General features: G+C 39.1%; 1 protein-coding gene across 4 annotated transcripts in view; it reads right to left on the bottom strand.

The window, feature by feature from the left end:
* Nucleotides 1-15,959, bottom strand: part of INTS13 (integrator complex subunit 13) — a 33,059-nt gene that overhangs the window by 16,517 nt on the left and 583 nt on the right. For 2 of the 4 annotated variants that reach the window (XM_070410525.1, XM_070410522.1), the window contains exons 1-8: nucleotides 15,250-15,785; nucleotides 14,052-14,287; nucleotides 12,565-12,639; nucleotides 11,755-11,957; nucleotides 11,315-11,395; nucleotides 9,680-9,770; nucleotides 7,627-7,755; nucleotides 5,799-5,883 (exon numbers count right to left, since the gene is read on the bottom strand). In XM_070410525.1, coding sequence (XP_070266626.1) covers nucleotides 5,799-5,883; nucleotides 7,627-7,755; nucleotides 9,680-9,770; nucleotides 11,315-11,395; nucleotides 11,755-11,957; nucleotides 12,565-12,639; nucleotides 14,052-14,276 — 889 coding nt within the window. In that variant the 5' untranslated portion in view covers nucleotides 14,277-14,287; nucleotides 15,250-15,785. Of the gene's footprint in view, nucleotides 1-5,798; nucleotides 5,884-7,626; nucleotides 7,756-9,679; nucleotides 9,771-11,314; nucleotides 11,396-11,754; nucleotides 11,958-12,564; nucleotides 12,640-14,051; nucleotides 14,288-14,697; nucleotides 15,122-15,249; nucleotides 15,786-15,959 lie in introns of those variants that run through there. The other 2 variants (XM_070410523.1, XM_070410524.1) reach the window with 2 other exon arrangements.

Raw genomic sequence — 15,959 nt, 5'->3', positions numbered from 1 at the left:
GACTCCAACAGTTCCCCGCCTCACTAGCTGGCCTCTGAGCTTCAGTTGGAAACATAGTAACATTTATAGAAGATAAACAAAACTCCAGAAACCTCCTGTCAGTCAGCGGGGATCTCAGAGCTGGAGTCGCAACATTGTTTCGAATACAGAAAACAAAGGCCAGAAACCCGCTTTCAGCCGAGCCTCAGAGAGAAAGCCAGCTCTCAGCTCCAGTGACAGCCATAGAAGGTAAATAAATGCCAGAATAAAAAAAAAAAGAAAAAAAGGAGAGGTTTGGAGCTTCAGTCGCCCGCCAGCCTGAAAATGGCCCTCAGCCCCTCACCCAGACTGGCCAGGCACCCCAGTGGGGACCCCCACCCTGAAGCAACAAGATGGAGGCAAATTTGCATACTGAAGGCAGGCGGCAGCAGGCAAGGCTGTCTGCGGTCTGGGACCCGGATCTGTGACCCTGCCTGGCGGGATCAGCGGAGCCGCGAGGCCTCCCGACACCGGGATCAGCGTGACAAGGGGCAACGCCCAAACGCCCTGATTGCCCTGCGGCTGTGTGTGTGACAGGGGGCAGCCCCCAACCCCCTGATCGGCCCTGCTCTGTGGGTGATAGAGGGCGGTGTCCCAACCCCAATTGCCCTGCGGCTCTGTGTGTGACAGTGGCGGCGCCCCAACCCCCCCACGGGCCCTGCTCTATGTGAGACGGGGTAGAGCCATACCTCCGCATCGGCCCTGCCCTGAGTGTGACAGGGTGTGGCGCCTCAACTAACCCCCCGCCCCCCGCCACAGGCCCTGCTCTGTATGTGACAGGGGGCGGTGCCTCAGCTCCCCTATTGGCCCTACTCTGTGCATGACAGGGGGGAGCTCCCAAAACCCCTGATTGACCCTGCTCTGTGCATGACAAGGGGGAGCTCCCCAAACCCCTGATGGGCCCTGCTCTGTGTGTGACAGGGTACGGAGCCCCAACCCCCTGATGGGTCCTGCTCTGTGCGTGGCAGGGGGTGGTGCCGCAACTTCCCTATCGACCCTACCTTGAGTGTGACAGAGGGCGGTGCCCCAACCCCCCAATCGGCCCTACCCTGAGTGTGACTAGGGGTGGCATCGCAACCTCCCCATCCGCCCTGCTCTGTGCATGACAGGGGGCGGCACCCCAACTCCCCAATCAGCCCTGCTCTGAGCCCGACCAGGGGCTGCACCTAGGGATTGGGCCTGCCCTCTGCCACCCGGGAGCAGGCCTAAGCCAGCAGGTTGTTATCTCCCGAGGGGTCCCAGACTGCGAGAGGGCACAGGTCGGGCTGAGGGACCCCCTCTCCCCCCCCGAGTGCACAAATTTTTGTGCACCGGGCCTCTAGTCCTATATAATAAAAGGCTAATATGCAAATCGACTGAAAGCAGAACGACCAGTTGCTATGATGCACACTGACTACCAGGGGGCAGACACTCAACGCAGGAGCTGCCCTCTGCTGGTCAGTGCACTCTCACAGGGGGAGCGCCGCTCAACCAGAAGCCGGGCTCATGGCTGGTGAGCGCAGCAGCGGTGGCAGGAGCCTCTCCCGCCTCTGCGGCAGTGCTAAGGATGTCCTACTGACAGTTTAGGCCTGCTCCCCATGGACAGGGCCTAAGCTGGTAGTAGGACATCCCCCGAGGGCTCCTGGACTGCGAGAGGACACAGGCCGGACTGAGGGATGCCCCCCCGCAGAGTGCACAAATTTCATGCACTAGGCCTCTAGTTAAATAATAAAATAAGTACTTGAAAAAAGCTTCAGGAATCTAAAATGCACTAGTTATACTGAATCCTAATGAATTTATGAGCAGAAACATAAAATTAGGGACCTAGAAAGTTACAAATGTGTAACACTTAACAGTAAGCATTTTTTGCCTAAATGCAGTCTACAGTAAACAGATATTAATAAAACTAGAGGCCCAATGCACAAAATTCATGCAAGAGTAGGCCTTCCTTCCCCCGGCAGACAGCAACGGCTTCTCTCTGGCACCTGGGACCCGGGCTTCCTTCCATCCCCGACTTCATCCAGAAGGTCATTCGGTCTAATTAGCATATTACACTTTTATTATTATAGATGATAATGAATAAATGCAAACTATAAAATTGACAAAGCTCTAAAGGAGATATATTGAGCACTATGAGGGACTTTCCAGAGAGATTTGACCTATGTTGAGACAACAGGGAAGGCTGCTTCGAGAAGTAAAAGTAACTTGAGTTCTAAAAGGGTGAAGTGAAAATAACTAAAGAAATGAAGGAGAGTATTCACGCAAGGAAAACAGCAGATGCCAAAATGTTGTGGCAGGTGAGAGCATGAAGAGTTTCAGGGCCTTTTAAGACATTTAAAATTCTGTTTTTATCTTAAGGGCAACAGAAAAGCATTAGAGGGTTTTAAGGTAAGCGGAGTATGTCCTGATTCACATCGTGAAAGATATTCTATTTAGCAGGTCAAGTAGCTAGACCAGGGGTGGGCAAACTTTTTGACTCGAGGGCCACAATGGGTTCTTAAACTGGACCGGTGCCGGGAGCCGGTCCATCCTTGCTGCTTGACACAGTCGCTGCAGAGAAGAAACATCTGCACAGCATATGTTTCAAGGAACCTGGTGTATATGGCATACTGTTCTTAATATGTTTGCTCCCCTTAGCGCTATATGTTTTAACCAAGGTCACCTCTCTGAGAAAGGTTGTTTTCCCAGGTAGGGATTTTTCCCTGAAGTCAGGGAGGGAATAAAACCCCTTAACTAAGTGCCAGGTGGGTAGTTAATCACTTTAACTAAGAACAATCACGCTTAAGCTACATAATCTTTACTCCCAGGAATAGAGATAAGAAATGCCCTAACCTTTGGAATAGAAATTGATAGGATTAAAATCAACTGGTATAAATACAGATGTAACAAGACAACAGGACACAGAACCTAGAGACAGGACTTGGCTGGAGATCCTATACAGAACCTAGACACAGAACCTAGAAACAGAACCTGGCTGGAGAACCTAGAGACAGAACCTAGAGACAGAACCTAGCAAGAAAACATGGCAAGAGAACCTGACTAGAGATCCTGGCTAGGCTGCTGATCAACTGAATGCTGTCTCCCTGTCATTCCTTCTTCGCCGACTCCGTCCACACCTTTGGGGACCCCGGACCTGTTGGGGCTGGACCCCAACAGACCGGAGGGCCGGAACAAAAGCATGGATGGAGTGTTTGTGTGAACTAATATAAATTCAAAGTAAACATCATTACATAAAAGGGTACGGTCTTTTTTTTTTAGTTTTATTCATTTCAAACGGGCTGGATCCGGCCCGCGGGCCATAGTTTGCCCACAGCTGAGCTGGACACACCATTAAGGAGGCTATTATAGGTACTAGGTAAGAAAATATTAGGCTGGACTATTAATAGGGAGATGTAATAGTAATGGATATGCAGATGTAAATATATGAGAGATACTTGGGTAGATAAAATCAAGTAAATGTGATCATATGCAAATATAAAGAGCCATCTGAAGACAAAACAGCCATCTACAAGCCAATGAGGCTCCAGAAAAAATCAACTGCATAGTCAACCTGATCTTGCATTTCTAGGCTCCAGAACAGAAAATAAATTTTCTGTTGTTTAAGCCAAAAGAAAAAAGAGAGAATGTGGTGATAGATTAGCTATGAAGAATGACAGAGAGATGTCTTAAAGATGACTCTGAGGTTTCTGCCTTATATAACTGAATAGGCAATAGGGTCATTCACTGAAAGAGGGCAAAGTTCGTAGGTTGTTTTGAGTATAATGAGTAATAGGTGCCTAAGAGACATCTTTTAATACACCTAACTTACTGAACATCATAGTTTAGCCTAGCCTACCTTAAATGTGCTCAGAATGCAATATCCAAAAAATGCTGGCAACACAGCACACTGTACAGTATCGGTTGTTTAACCTCGAGATCAAGAGGCGGACTGGGAGCTACAATTTGCTGCTGCTGCTCAGCATCACAAGAGTGTCATACTACACATCTTGAGCCCGGGAGAAGGTCAAAATTCAAAGTGAATGAGTATCACTTTCTCACCATCATAAAGTTGAAAAATATAAAAACCGTTAAGTCAAACCATTGTAAGTTGTGGACCCTCTGTGTAGACCTGAAGCTTAGAGAAGATATCTGGGCTAAAGTATAGCCTACTCATCAAAATCCAGCTCTAATATCACCTCCTCTGTAAAGCCTGCCTGACTCAGAGATCTAATTACATGCAAAGCCTGTGTTCCCACAGATCTCTGTCCCTATCGCTACTATAGCATTTTGCATATGGTGTCCATGTCCATCAACAACTATTTTAGAGGAAAAGGTTGTGTTACAAAGAATATTTTTACTATTTTTCTAAGTTTTAAAAATAAACATATTAAAAACTGATATTACCTCACAGGTTCTTAGTAATTTCCATATATTATATTTTCAAAAATAAGTTATTTACATTCCTTTGTTAAACATGAATATATTTATTTACCATAATAGTTTTTCTGTTAGAAATTTTTGTTTAGAAATGGGTGGAATATTACAGTTCATCTAATCTAGCTTTACTTATTTACTTACTTATTTTCTTGATAATTCTCATCCATGGATTTTTTTATTGACTTTTAGAGAGTGTGGAAGGGAGGAGGAGAGGAAGAGGGAGAGGGAGGGGGAGAGAGGGAAAGGGAGGGAAGGAGAAAGGGGGGAGGAGAGAGAGAGAGAGAGAGAGAGAGAAAGAGAGAGAGAAAGAGAAAGAAAAACTTTGATGTGAGAGAGACACATCAACTGGTTGCCACCAGCACACACTCCAACCAGGACCAGGGATTGAGCCTGCAACTGAGGTATGCCCTTGACTGGAATTGAACCTGGAACCCTTCAGGCTGCAGGCCAATGCTCTATTCACTAAGCTAAACTGGCTAGGGCTAACATCTATAATAATAAAAGCGTGATATGCTAATTAGACCAGTCAGTCAAACAACCTTCTGGGCGTCCTTCCAGACGAAGCCGCTGCAGCAGGGGCTGAGGCAGAGGTGGTTAGGGGTGATCAGGCAGGCAGGCGAGTGATTAGAGGTGATCAGGCAGGCATGCAGAGTGGTTAGGGGCAATCCGGCAGGCAGGTGAGTGGTTAGGGGCGATCAGGCAGGCAGGCGAGTGGTTAGGAGCCAGTGGTCCCAGATTGAGAGAGGGATGTCCGACAGGATCAGGCCTAAACCAGCAGTTGGACATCCCGCGAGGGGTCCTGGATTACGAGAGAGTGCAGACCAGGCTGAGGGACACCAACCCCAGTGTGCACGAATTTCGTGCACTGGGCCTCTAATCTTTAATATATAAGTACATAAACTGAAGTGTAGAAACACATAGGATTTGCTAGCTGGTGGCAAAGCTTTGGCTAAAACTGTTATCTCCTAGCTCCAGAGTCCTAAACCATGCTGATACAGCTGCGGAAATCTGTTTTGGGAGAAAAAAACCTACTGAGTCACATACTTTTTAGAGGAAAAAAATATCACTAAATTTCAAAACAACTGATTTATATCCGGGCTTATAAGTTGTAAGTCAATCACCCTTTCAAGTTGGCTCCTATTCTTTTCCCTTTCCCAAGGCGGTTTGCCTAGAAAAGAAAAACTATGACATGACTTCAATGGCTCTCTTTCACAATAGCTTAGTCTTAGTTCCATGACCTTTAATAGGTGACATTGTCAAATAAGTTTGGAAAGGAATGAACTAAAGTCAATCAGGTTTGTTTACTGAAGAAAACCTCAAAGTTGTTTGTAAGCTTCCATATGTTAGATCTCACAAATTAAGACTTTCCAGTGTCTCTTACTCACCACTTTTCAAGAAATCTACATGTGCATCTTTGTGATGAAGTAACTCCACATCATAATTGGCAGATGTGTTAGCATGTTGTTCTTCCTTAAAGCAAAATTTAAAATCACTTGGTTTTGTTTTCCAAAGAATTAAGTTATTTATTAACTATTAATTTTGCTCTTTGTTTACAACGAAATAAAATACACTGGATGAAAATTATCTACAATAATGGTATAGTTTGCTCAGTAATTAATCTATTTAAAGATGCAACAGTTTTCCACTGAAATATAAACTATTAAAAAACTACTTACTATATATCAGTAATACAGTATCTAATTATTTTTCTTATATTATGTCATGAATTAACACATGATTAATCCAGAAATTTTAGAAATTTTTTTACTCCAAATGCACTGTCTTGTGCAAATATACACAAATTGTCTGTAAACAAATATAATGCAATTGAAATAGTTTATATATATTGAAAGTGAAATCATTGTTTAAAGGAGGAAGCAGCATCTTTAAATACCTACAATAAATTAACAAATGTCAATCATATAAAACAGCAAATACTGACTAATAAACAAGTTTATTAGTTTTCCTAAATAGTAAACAGGAATTTTGATATTATCTATTTACAAGAATAAAACAGATTGAAGAAAGAATCACACCAGCAGCACACAAATATAATCAAATTCTAAGAGCAAGGTACCTGTCACCCTCAGACTATTTTTTCTTATAACTCATGAAATTATATGCACTGAGTGGCCAGATTATTATGACCACCCCATCAGTACTTCATTGACACTTCCAAAAATACTGAATATTGAAAACTTCCTAAGCAAATACTCTCAAGGTTTTATTATTATCATTATTTGCATAACTAATTCACTTCACTGTACTGATGGGGTGGTCATAATAATCTGGCCGGTCATAATAATCTGGCCACTCAGTGTATAATAAAGTACACCTATTACGCTACTTTACTTGTTGTTTCTACACCCAAACCATTCTATGGGTTAAAGTTACAATTTCTATTAAAGAGCCAGGCAATGGTATAGGAGAAAATTAATAATCAAAGATGTTTCTACGCAATTTAGTGTTCATCATATGGTGGCAAAACAATGAAATTGGGACTTATAAGAAAGTCTCTTTGCGTTTTTAGATATGATGGTTACTTTATTTATAAACATAATCAATAAAATTAAAATTAATTCCACTTAGTAAAAATTCATTTAAAGCTTACTATGGGCCAGGCATTGTGCTAGTTCTAGACAAGCTAACGATACTATGATGAAAAGGAACAGGTGGCAACAAGTTCCTAAGAATATCCATTAATAAAATCTTAAGACTCACACCTTTGGTTTTCCAGGTAAGGTAATAAACTTATTCAAAACTATGAGCTATTTTTCCCTAGTCAGACTTATTAGTTACAAACACCTTTACATTCGTTGGGCAAAAACAAAAATACAGAAAATAAAAGACCAACTAGAATACACAATGTAAGGAAAATCTAATAACACAACTGTCAGAAAAAGAATCACAGAAAAAGTGGTCATTTAAGATAGAGATTATACTTTGATGAAAATAATGAGAACATAGTTAAAAACAAAAAAGCTGAGTGTTCTTATTAGAGAGAAAAATACAGCATTTTGTTCTGTGATCCTTTCTTGTTGCTTTTAAGTACTTACTGACCTGGTCAAAGACACTGAATGTGGGCTAGCAAAACAGAAAACATGATATGGGGAGAAAAATATTAAGGTTCAATTAAAATAAATAATATATGTCAAACAAATGTTTAAAAAGCAAAACAGAGCTTTCAAAATTGCAGGAAAAAGAGCTGCCTACCTTCATTGGAATATTTGTAATAGTAGTTGAAGCCAAGTCAAAATGTTGCTGTACTAAAATATTTAATTTGGTAGCAAGATGCCGTCCTGCACGAACACTATGAACTTCGCTGGTTAAAACAGGGGACAACTACAGAAAAGTATGAGAAAAAAAAACCATCCATAAAACATTAATACACTGTAACCGAGTGCTAAATAGTTTACTTCAACCCATAAAAAGTGACTGTTTTCATTTTATAGAATTTGGAAAAATACAAAGGTCCATAAATTAACTATGGTCATTTGTTTTTAAAATATATTTTTATTTATTTCAGAGAGGAAAAAATAGAAACATCAGCGATGAGAATCATTGATCAGCTGCCTCCTGCATACCCACTAATGGGGATCGAGCCTGCAACCCAGGCATGTGTCCTTGACTGGAATCGAACCCAGGACCCTTCAGTCTGCAGGACGATGCTCTATCCACTGAGCCAAACCAGCTAGGCACTAATGATCATTATTTTAGCAATAAATGTTCAGACAGTCATTTCTTTATTCATTTAATAAATAGGTACCAAGCAGAATTTACTACATTATGTGCCAGAAACTGTGTGAGCTCTTGGAGGATACAGCAGTGAACAGGCAAATTCCCTGTCCTCTTGAAACTTTGAGTTGTTGATTTAAATATATATTTTCATTTATAATTTTACTTCTATTTATCTATATGCAAAATGGATCTGAAGTGGCCCATAGAAATACTGTAGAAAAATAACTCATTTTGAGAAGACAACACCTGAAAGATAGAACTACTTAAAAGGAATGTGGAAATCACTACAAACATCATATTTTATCACCAATAACTATGATAAGGCAGCCAAACTTTACTTACAACAAGGTAACACAAAACTTTACTCATTCCAGGGTAAAAATATTTATTGTAAATAAGCTTTTTAGCTATCACAAAGCAAAGCCAATATATTGCCACATTATCAAAAGATGCAGGTACAAGTTAGTAAAAAGGGGGCTTATACTGGAAATCACCTAAAAACACAACAATAAAGCTAATGACCTAGCAATACCACTTAACTACCAAGCATTCATAGACTACGGTAATACTTCACATGTTTATATTAAATAAGGCTAAGAGAAAAACCTGAACCTAAAAACATACACATTTAATACAATTAGGTAAATACATAGACCACTGACGGAGAATATTATGTGATGCAAATTCTTTTAACAATCAACAGATTTATCTTTTCCTTCAAAAATGTTCAAATCTATTTAAAAAGGAAAACCAAGGTTGGAAATTAGTTTTTTTCCCCATCTGATTGGGTAAAGTTAATTTCTATGTTACTAGAGTGTATTTTTATTAGAGTATATTACTTTTCTAATGAGGAAAAAAAAGATTTTTAAGGAATAAAACATCATTAAAGCAACTGAAACCCATCGCAATAACTGAAATTTTAGGAACAATGCAAACTATGTATGGTTTTACAACACATTTAATTAAAGTCAAAAGGCAAGCAAAAAAGAAAAAATTTTTTTAATCTACACCTGAGGACATGTTTTTATATATTTTAGAGAGAGAAACATTGATCCGTTGCTTCCTATACACACCTAGTCTGGGGATTGAACCCGCAACCTAGGTATGTGCCCTGACCAGGAATTGAACCCAAAACCTTTTGGTACGGGATGACGCTCCAAACAACTGAGCCACTCAGACAAGGCTAAACAGAAAACACTTATAAAATGTACTATTATAACACAAAGAACCAAACTAGGTGTTTTGCTATACAGTTTCTTTGAAAACTGTAAATACAGGGTATGGCAGAAGTAGGTTTAGTTGTTCTGATGAAAAAAATACAATAATTAATAAATAACACAATAATTAATAAATAATAATGCAAAATAATAAATTATGTGTTTCGTGTACTTATAACTATAAACCTGCTTTGCCCCACCTTGTATTTTCTGGGCAGAAAATGTTGGCAATGTGATCATTATAATGCTAACCCTTGTCAGCATTTATTATTAACTAAAAATGATCTTTTCTCTATTACTTCTGCACGTACCTCTTTTTTGGAACGATCAGATACAAGGCTGTCTTCACCAACAGGGTAGGTATGGATCAAAACCAGCTCACACTTCTGAATCTGCATGAGACTTAAGAAAAACTTTCACTTAGAATATAAAAATACATACTATTCTTATAAATATGGACACAAATATCCTCAACAAATTGCTACTAGCAAAAATTGAGCAACATATAAAAATAATTATACATCATGACCAAGCGGATTATCCCAAGAATGCAAAGTTGATTTAAAATCCAAAAATTAATTAATGTGCATATCATATCAACAGAAAAATTTTTAAATCACATAATCTCCAAAAATACAAGAAAACACATTTGACAAAATCTAAGACCTTTTCAACAAACTAGAAGGAAACGTTTTTAGATAGATAAATGGCAGTAAAAAAAAATTTTTTTTAATGTGGAAGTATATACCAAATGAGCAAGAGTTGAAAGTTTGCTTCTAGGAAGTGGGGAAAGACTGGAATGGAGATAACTGTTTTGCTTTTAGTTATAGGTGATGTTTTTAAACTATGTGCATTCAATGTAAAGATTCTAGGCAGGTAAACTATTGAGAGTTATATTTACCAAAACAGCATATCTCTATAATCAGATACTACTGTTAACACAAAAGCTAAATATTTAGAAAAACTGTATAACTGTTGTACTTGTATGAACATTAAATGAATAATTTATATTAATTAAATTCAAATGCAAAAATAATTTTTGTGTTTAAAGGATAAAATAAAAAGAAAATTCTTATAATCAGGTATAATTTTCAATATATAACTGTCACAGAGAAAATTAATATATTGTGCATTAGTTTCCTTTTTACTAATGTTTTTTAAGGACAAAACCAGACAATACTAACCTTGACTTATAACTGATTATTCGAAGAATACAGAACTTGTAATGCTAAGAAGTTTCCCCCAACTTTTTATTTTAAAATTTCCAAACATACAGAAAGGTTGAAATAACGATACTATTCAATGAATACTGATATATCCTTAAACTAGATTCACTAAGTGATAGCTATATTTGTTCTCTCTATGTACCTAAATAGACATACACTTTTTTATTATGCCATAGATAGTAAATTGCAAAGGAAATACTTCATTCCTAAATACCTCAGCATGCTTCTCCTAGTGAAAATAATCTTATTTATTAACAATAATACCAGTACTCCACTTAAGGAGATTAATAATAGATCAATCTAATTTAGACTCCACATTGCAACAGCCCAAAACATATTTTTAAATAGCTTTTTGCTTTAAAAAAAAATTCATATACTGCAATTCATTGTTTTGGTCCATAATGAATAATGCCACTGATAATTTATTCATTTTATAAATTTGAAAGAATATGAGAGCAAGCTATCAAAACAAATATGCATTATAAATTTATACATTATGTTATAGTTCTGATCACCTTTCCTATGGGAAAAAAGTAAAATCTTAAAGTGAAAGGGAAAATAGGCAATAAAATTTCTGATCAAACATATCTTTTGGCTAATTTGTAGAGTCAGAAGAGAATTCAAGAAAAATTTATATTTCTATTAAAATTAATGAAATAATTAGAATGAAATATATGACTATAAAATTTAATATTTATTTCAAATGTAGATTATACTCACTGATCTGAATTTGCAGCAAGCTTGTTATGCTCATGAATCGTTTCCTGAACACAGTCCTCAAGCATTCGCACATGACTATCACTAATGGCATAAAAAAGATACAACAAACTTAAAGGAATAAACAGTAAGAGAAAAAATTAAACACACTGTTCAGCTACAGGTATTTAACATTACTTCAGTAAGGATTGTTTTTAGGTGCTCATTCACAACACCAAATAACCAAATGAAAAACTAGTGAGAAGTCAAATTAACCTACATGATGACAATCTAAAGTTTTCACTGAGATGAGTCTTTATTTTAGAATTGGATAAACAAAGCTTCAATACTAGAAAGGCCACTTGTGATACGTTTAAATGCTAACATATTGTCCCTACTTTTTAAAATAAAAGCTGTGAAAGAGTACAATTCCCTCTGTGAAAGAGTTACTGTTATTGTCTCACCTTTTTGCGTTAGTAATGCAAATTATTCTCCCCCTATTGCCAACACGTTCTGCATTCTCCATTAGTAGAGTACGGGCCTCATGTTGGTATTCTGTAATTTTACAGAGAGTTTCCACTGCTGCAACGAGGCCATGTAGAATACTGCAGCATTCTGGATCTGCCCGTGGATTAGGGGGCCCAACAGCAGCTAATGCTGCCATTAGCTAAATAATGGGAAAACAATTATGGTGACAAGAGTATGCACAAGTCAGACAAAGACATCACAAGAAAAGTAAACTATAAACCAATATATCTTATAAATATGGATTCAAATATCCTCAACAAATTACTACTAGCAAACCAAATTGAGCAACATATAAAAATAATTATACATCATGACCAAGGGCACTATCTCAAGAATGCAAAGTTGATTTAAAATCCAAAAATTAATTAATGTGCATATCATATTAACAGAAAATTTTAAATCACATAATCTCCAAAAATACAAGAAAATGCATTTGTAAGACCTTTTCAACAAACTAAAAATAGAAGGACACTTCTTTAAGTAGATAAATGGCAGTAAAATAATTTTTTTTTTTAAATATGGAAGTATATACTAAATGAGCAAGAGTTGAAAGTTTGCTTTCAAGTGGGGAAAGACTGGATTGGAGATAGCTGTTTCACTTTCAGTATTAGGTGATGTTTTTAAACAATGTGCATATATTATCCTATATTGATCAAAATTTTTAAATTATTTTTTATTAAAGTATTACTGAAACATCAATGATGAGAAATTTTCAAAAAGGCCACAGTTCAAAACCTGAATCATACCTCTTGCAAATTTTGGTCTTCTTGAGTCCAGGAATTTAAAACATGTGCTCCAGAGTCACTCACAATGAAATTCACCTAATAGATTTCAAAGAAATAATTAGTACTCAACTTCAATTCCATCTGATCACATCATATTTAAAATGTAAAGTATGCTACTAGTTAATAGTAAAAAGAATTAAAAATAAAATAATATGAGGTCTCTAGCACTGATTTGTTGATTGAGTCATTCATCCATTTTGTAAGTACAGAATGCCTAGTACATGTCAGGTGCTATTCTCAGCGCTGGAGTATGGGAATATAGTGAGGAATAAAACAGTTCTATCACAATGTGGGGAAAATAAGGTTTGGCAGGTGTGGTAAGATAAGAGAGCAGTGCAGGGAACCAACAAATAAACAAGATCATTTCAGAGTGATAAATGTGAAGAAAAAGATGGTTAGTTACTTCAGGTTGGTTGGACAGAGAAGGGCTCTCTACACAAGTTGCAACTGAAGGAAATTCAAAATGACCAAAAGAAATCAGCCATGGAAGCGCTGGGGATAGAGAATTCCAGGTGTAGTGAACAGCAATCGCAAAGGCCTTTAAGTGAGTACCCTTAAAAGGATGAAGTTCAGAGCAGACAGAAGAGCAGGAGATAAGCTAAAAAAAAATAGGGCACTGAAAGTCAAAATAATTAATTTGGACTTTATTCTAAATTTTTAAGTAAAATTCAACAAAACAAAAATAGTATCACTGGGCCAGCATGGCTAAATGGTTGAGTATCGACCTATGAACCAGGAGGTCATGGTTCAATTCCCGGTCAGGACACATGCCCAGGTTGAGGCCTCAATCCCCAGTGAGGGGCATGCAGGAGGCACCCAATCAATGATTCTTTCTCATCATTGACATTTCTCTCTCTCTCTCTCTGAAATCAGTAAAAAAATCTTAAAAAAAATATTATCAAGTAAGGTGAAATGAAATGATCGCACCCTTCTCCCAAAAGGAAACATAGTCATCATTTGATATATTTTCTAATATATCACCACCTCAGCTTCATCTCCAACATGACAGTAATAAAAAAAAAGGCTGATATTCAGATGGTACTAGAACATACCAGCACAGTCTGACAGACTGCTTACAGACAACATCCCTGCTGCTTAAGCTAGCAACAATCAACGGTCAGTGCCTGTTCCATTTTGGTGACTATATACTTTGAATACTATCCTAGTAATTAGAGTAGCTACCTTATAGGACTGTTGTGAGAATTAGAGGAGTTAATATACATGAAGCCCTTTGGAATACGCCTGGCACCCGTAAGTGCTTCATAACTGTTAGCTGTTACTGTTGGTCCCAACTAAATACACATGACATTTCACCCCAAAGGGGAGGTCTACATATCACATTTTTAAAGTGGTAAACAAACAGTTCTAAATTTACAGCAAATTCATATATAAAAAATGTTACAGACAGTAAGTACATTCCCCAAATTTTGCTTGTACTTCACACTCACCAGTTTTCTGAAAGGGAATATATCATACATTATTCTACAGTATTCCATGGAAGATTCTACTGAGCAAGTCCACAATGATTTAGATATAGGGGCCAATGGAATGATTCCTTGGGTCCTGTTCTTCACCAGCATATCAAACTCAACATGTTGTCTGCATGATTCTGCCATGTAAGGGCAGTGATCCACAACAAAGACTGTTTTATGAGATTCAGAAAAAATCTTCATTTTGTTTTAACCTGTAAGGGATAAAATATATTAGCCAAATATCTTACACATAACCTTTAAATCTTACATTATTTCTAATGTGTCTTTTCTTCAAGAAGATTTGGAAGATTCAGTATCCAAAGAAATGTATTCAACAAAGGACAAGATTTAATGAGGTCCTGACCACAAAGTATCAATTCAAAGGGATGAGCTACATCCTATTAAGCTGTCACTCTATCAGTCACAGGCAACATTACAGTCCATACATTTTTTTTTTTGCTTGTTGAATAAATTTAAAATGAGCAAAAGAAAATACTTTTACAAATAATTGTACTTGATCCCCTTACATAATACCAAACATTAATACACGACAAATACTTTTTTCAAACACACTTTTGATGATCCTCGCTGACAGCAATCGCATACAAATCCCCAAACTAACCCAAGTCAGCGGTTCTGAGCTTCCCTCCAAAAAGTCTCCAGACTTCTGAAAAGGGAAGGGGATAGAATTAACAGGAAACACAAGTAACAGCAGTAGGGAAGACCAAAACACAACAGACATCTAACATAACTGTATATCGGGTCTTCGCATTCGGAAAAGGACCCCAAATTCACAATGCCCCCCTTAGCTTTTGAGCCACCCCGCAGTCATTGACCATGCAGAACAGTAAAACTTAGGTGCTACCAAGCGCCTGGTTGGGGAGGAGGAACTCTCTTAAAACTTTTTCTTATAAAAACTCCCTTGCTTCGTTAATAAAACCTTATGCTTAATAGACAATCCACATTCAAAAAGCACATGGTAAAAAGCAGAAGTGTTCATGAACACGAACTGACTTTTTACGACCCTGCTATTGGCTTCTCCTTGCTTTCGCACGCACTTCCCCTTCATGCAAAACTCTTCTTGGAGGAATCGAGACACCCTCTGCGGGAGGGTGCGGGGTGGACAGCACAAGGTGAGCGGGTAGGGAAGACCTCAGGGCTGAGGTTAGCTTACTTTCGTGCCTGGTCCTGAAGTGGAAACGCACAGAGGCCATGGACCACAGCCGCTCAGGCAAAGGCTGCCGGTTGGGTGGGGAGGGCCAGCGCACGGTCAGGAGCGTCTGGTACCCACGGCAGGGGACTGGGCTTTTCCCCGCTCATCGCTCAGCACTCTGCTTCTTCCCCAGCTTCCTAAAGGTGGGAGCGCGCGCGCGTGCGCGCGAGCACGAACACTCACACACCGGGATCGCGCGTGCGCACAGCACTCTCCGACGGCCCGGCCAAGCCGCCCTTCCCCCTCGGTGAGCCAGACGCCCAGGTCGCTGAACGGGGAAGAGGGCGGAGCCAAGAGGAAAAAAAATGCCTCCGACCCTCAAGATTTCCTACCCGCTAATTTTCCACCATCACCCATTGGGAAGTATATTCCGGGTAACCTGAGAGCCTCCCCGTCAGCGAAGTACCAACCACAACACCGGCTAAACCAGCCACGGGCCCTGAAGCACAAGGCCCTCCCACCCGGGCTCCCCTTCTCGGTCTCTTCACCTAGGCCGGTTTCCCTGGCAAAACTCGCGAGACTTGGTGAGAAACCAAGCGAAAAAAACCTGAGTAGGTTAACGGGGCGGGGCTTAGACTGGGCCCGCCCCCACCTCTCGCGCAAGTCAGGGAGAAGCTGCAAGTAACTCTCTTGGGTCAGCCCCCCCACGGTGACGCAAGGAAGGAAATCTC

The sequence above is a fragment of the Myotis yumanensis genome, unplaced genomic scaffold (genome assembly GCF_028538775.1).
Source record: "Myotis yumanensis isolate MYYU_CA2020_CCGP unplaced genomic scaffold, mMyoYum1.0.hap1 SCAF_3, whole genome shotgun sequence".
In the NCBI taxonomy this organism is placed as follows: Eukaryota; Metazoa; Chordata; class Mammalia; order Chiroptera; family Vespertilionidae; genus Myotis; species Myotis yumanensis.
This window is presented reverse-complemented; position numbering and strand designations above follow the sequence as displayed.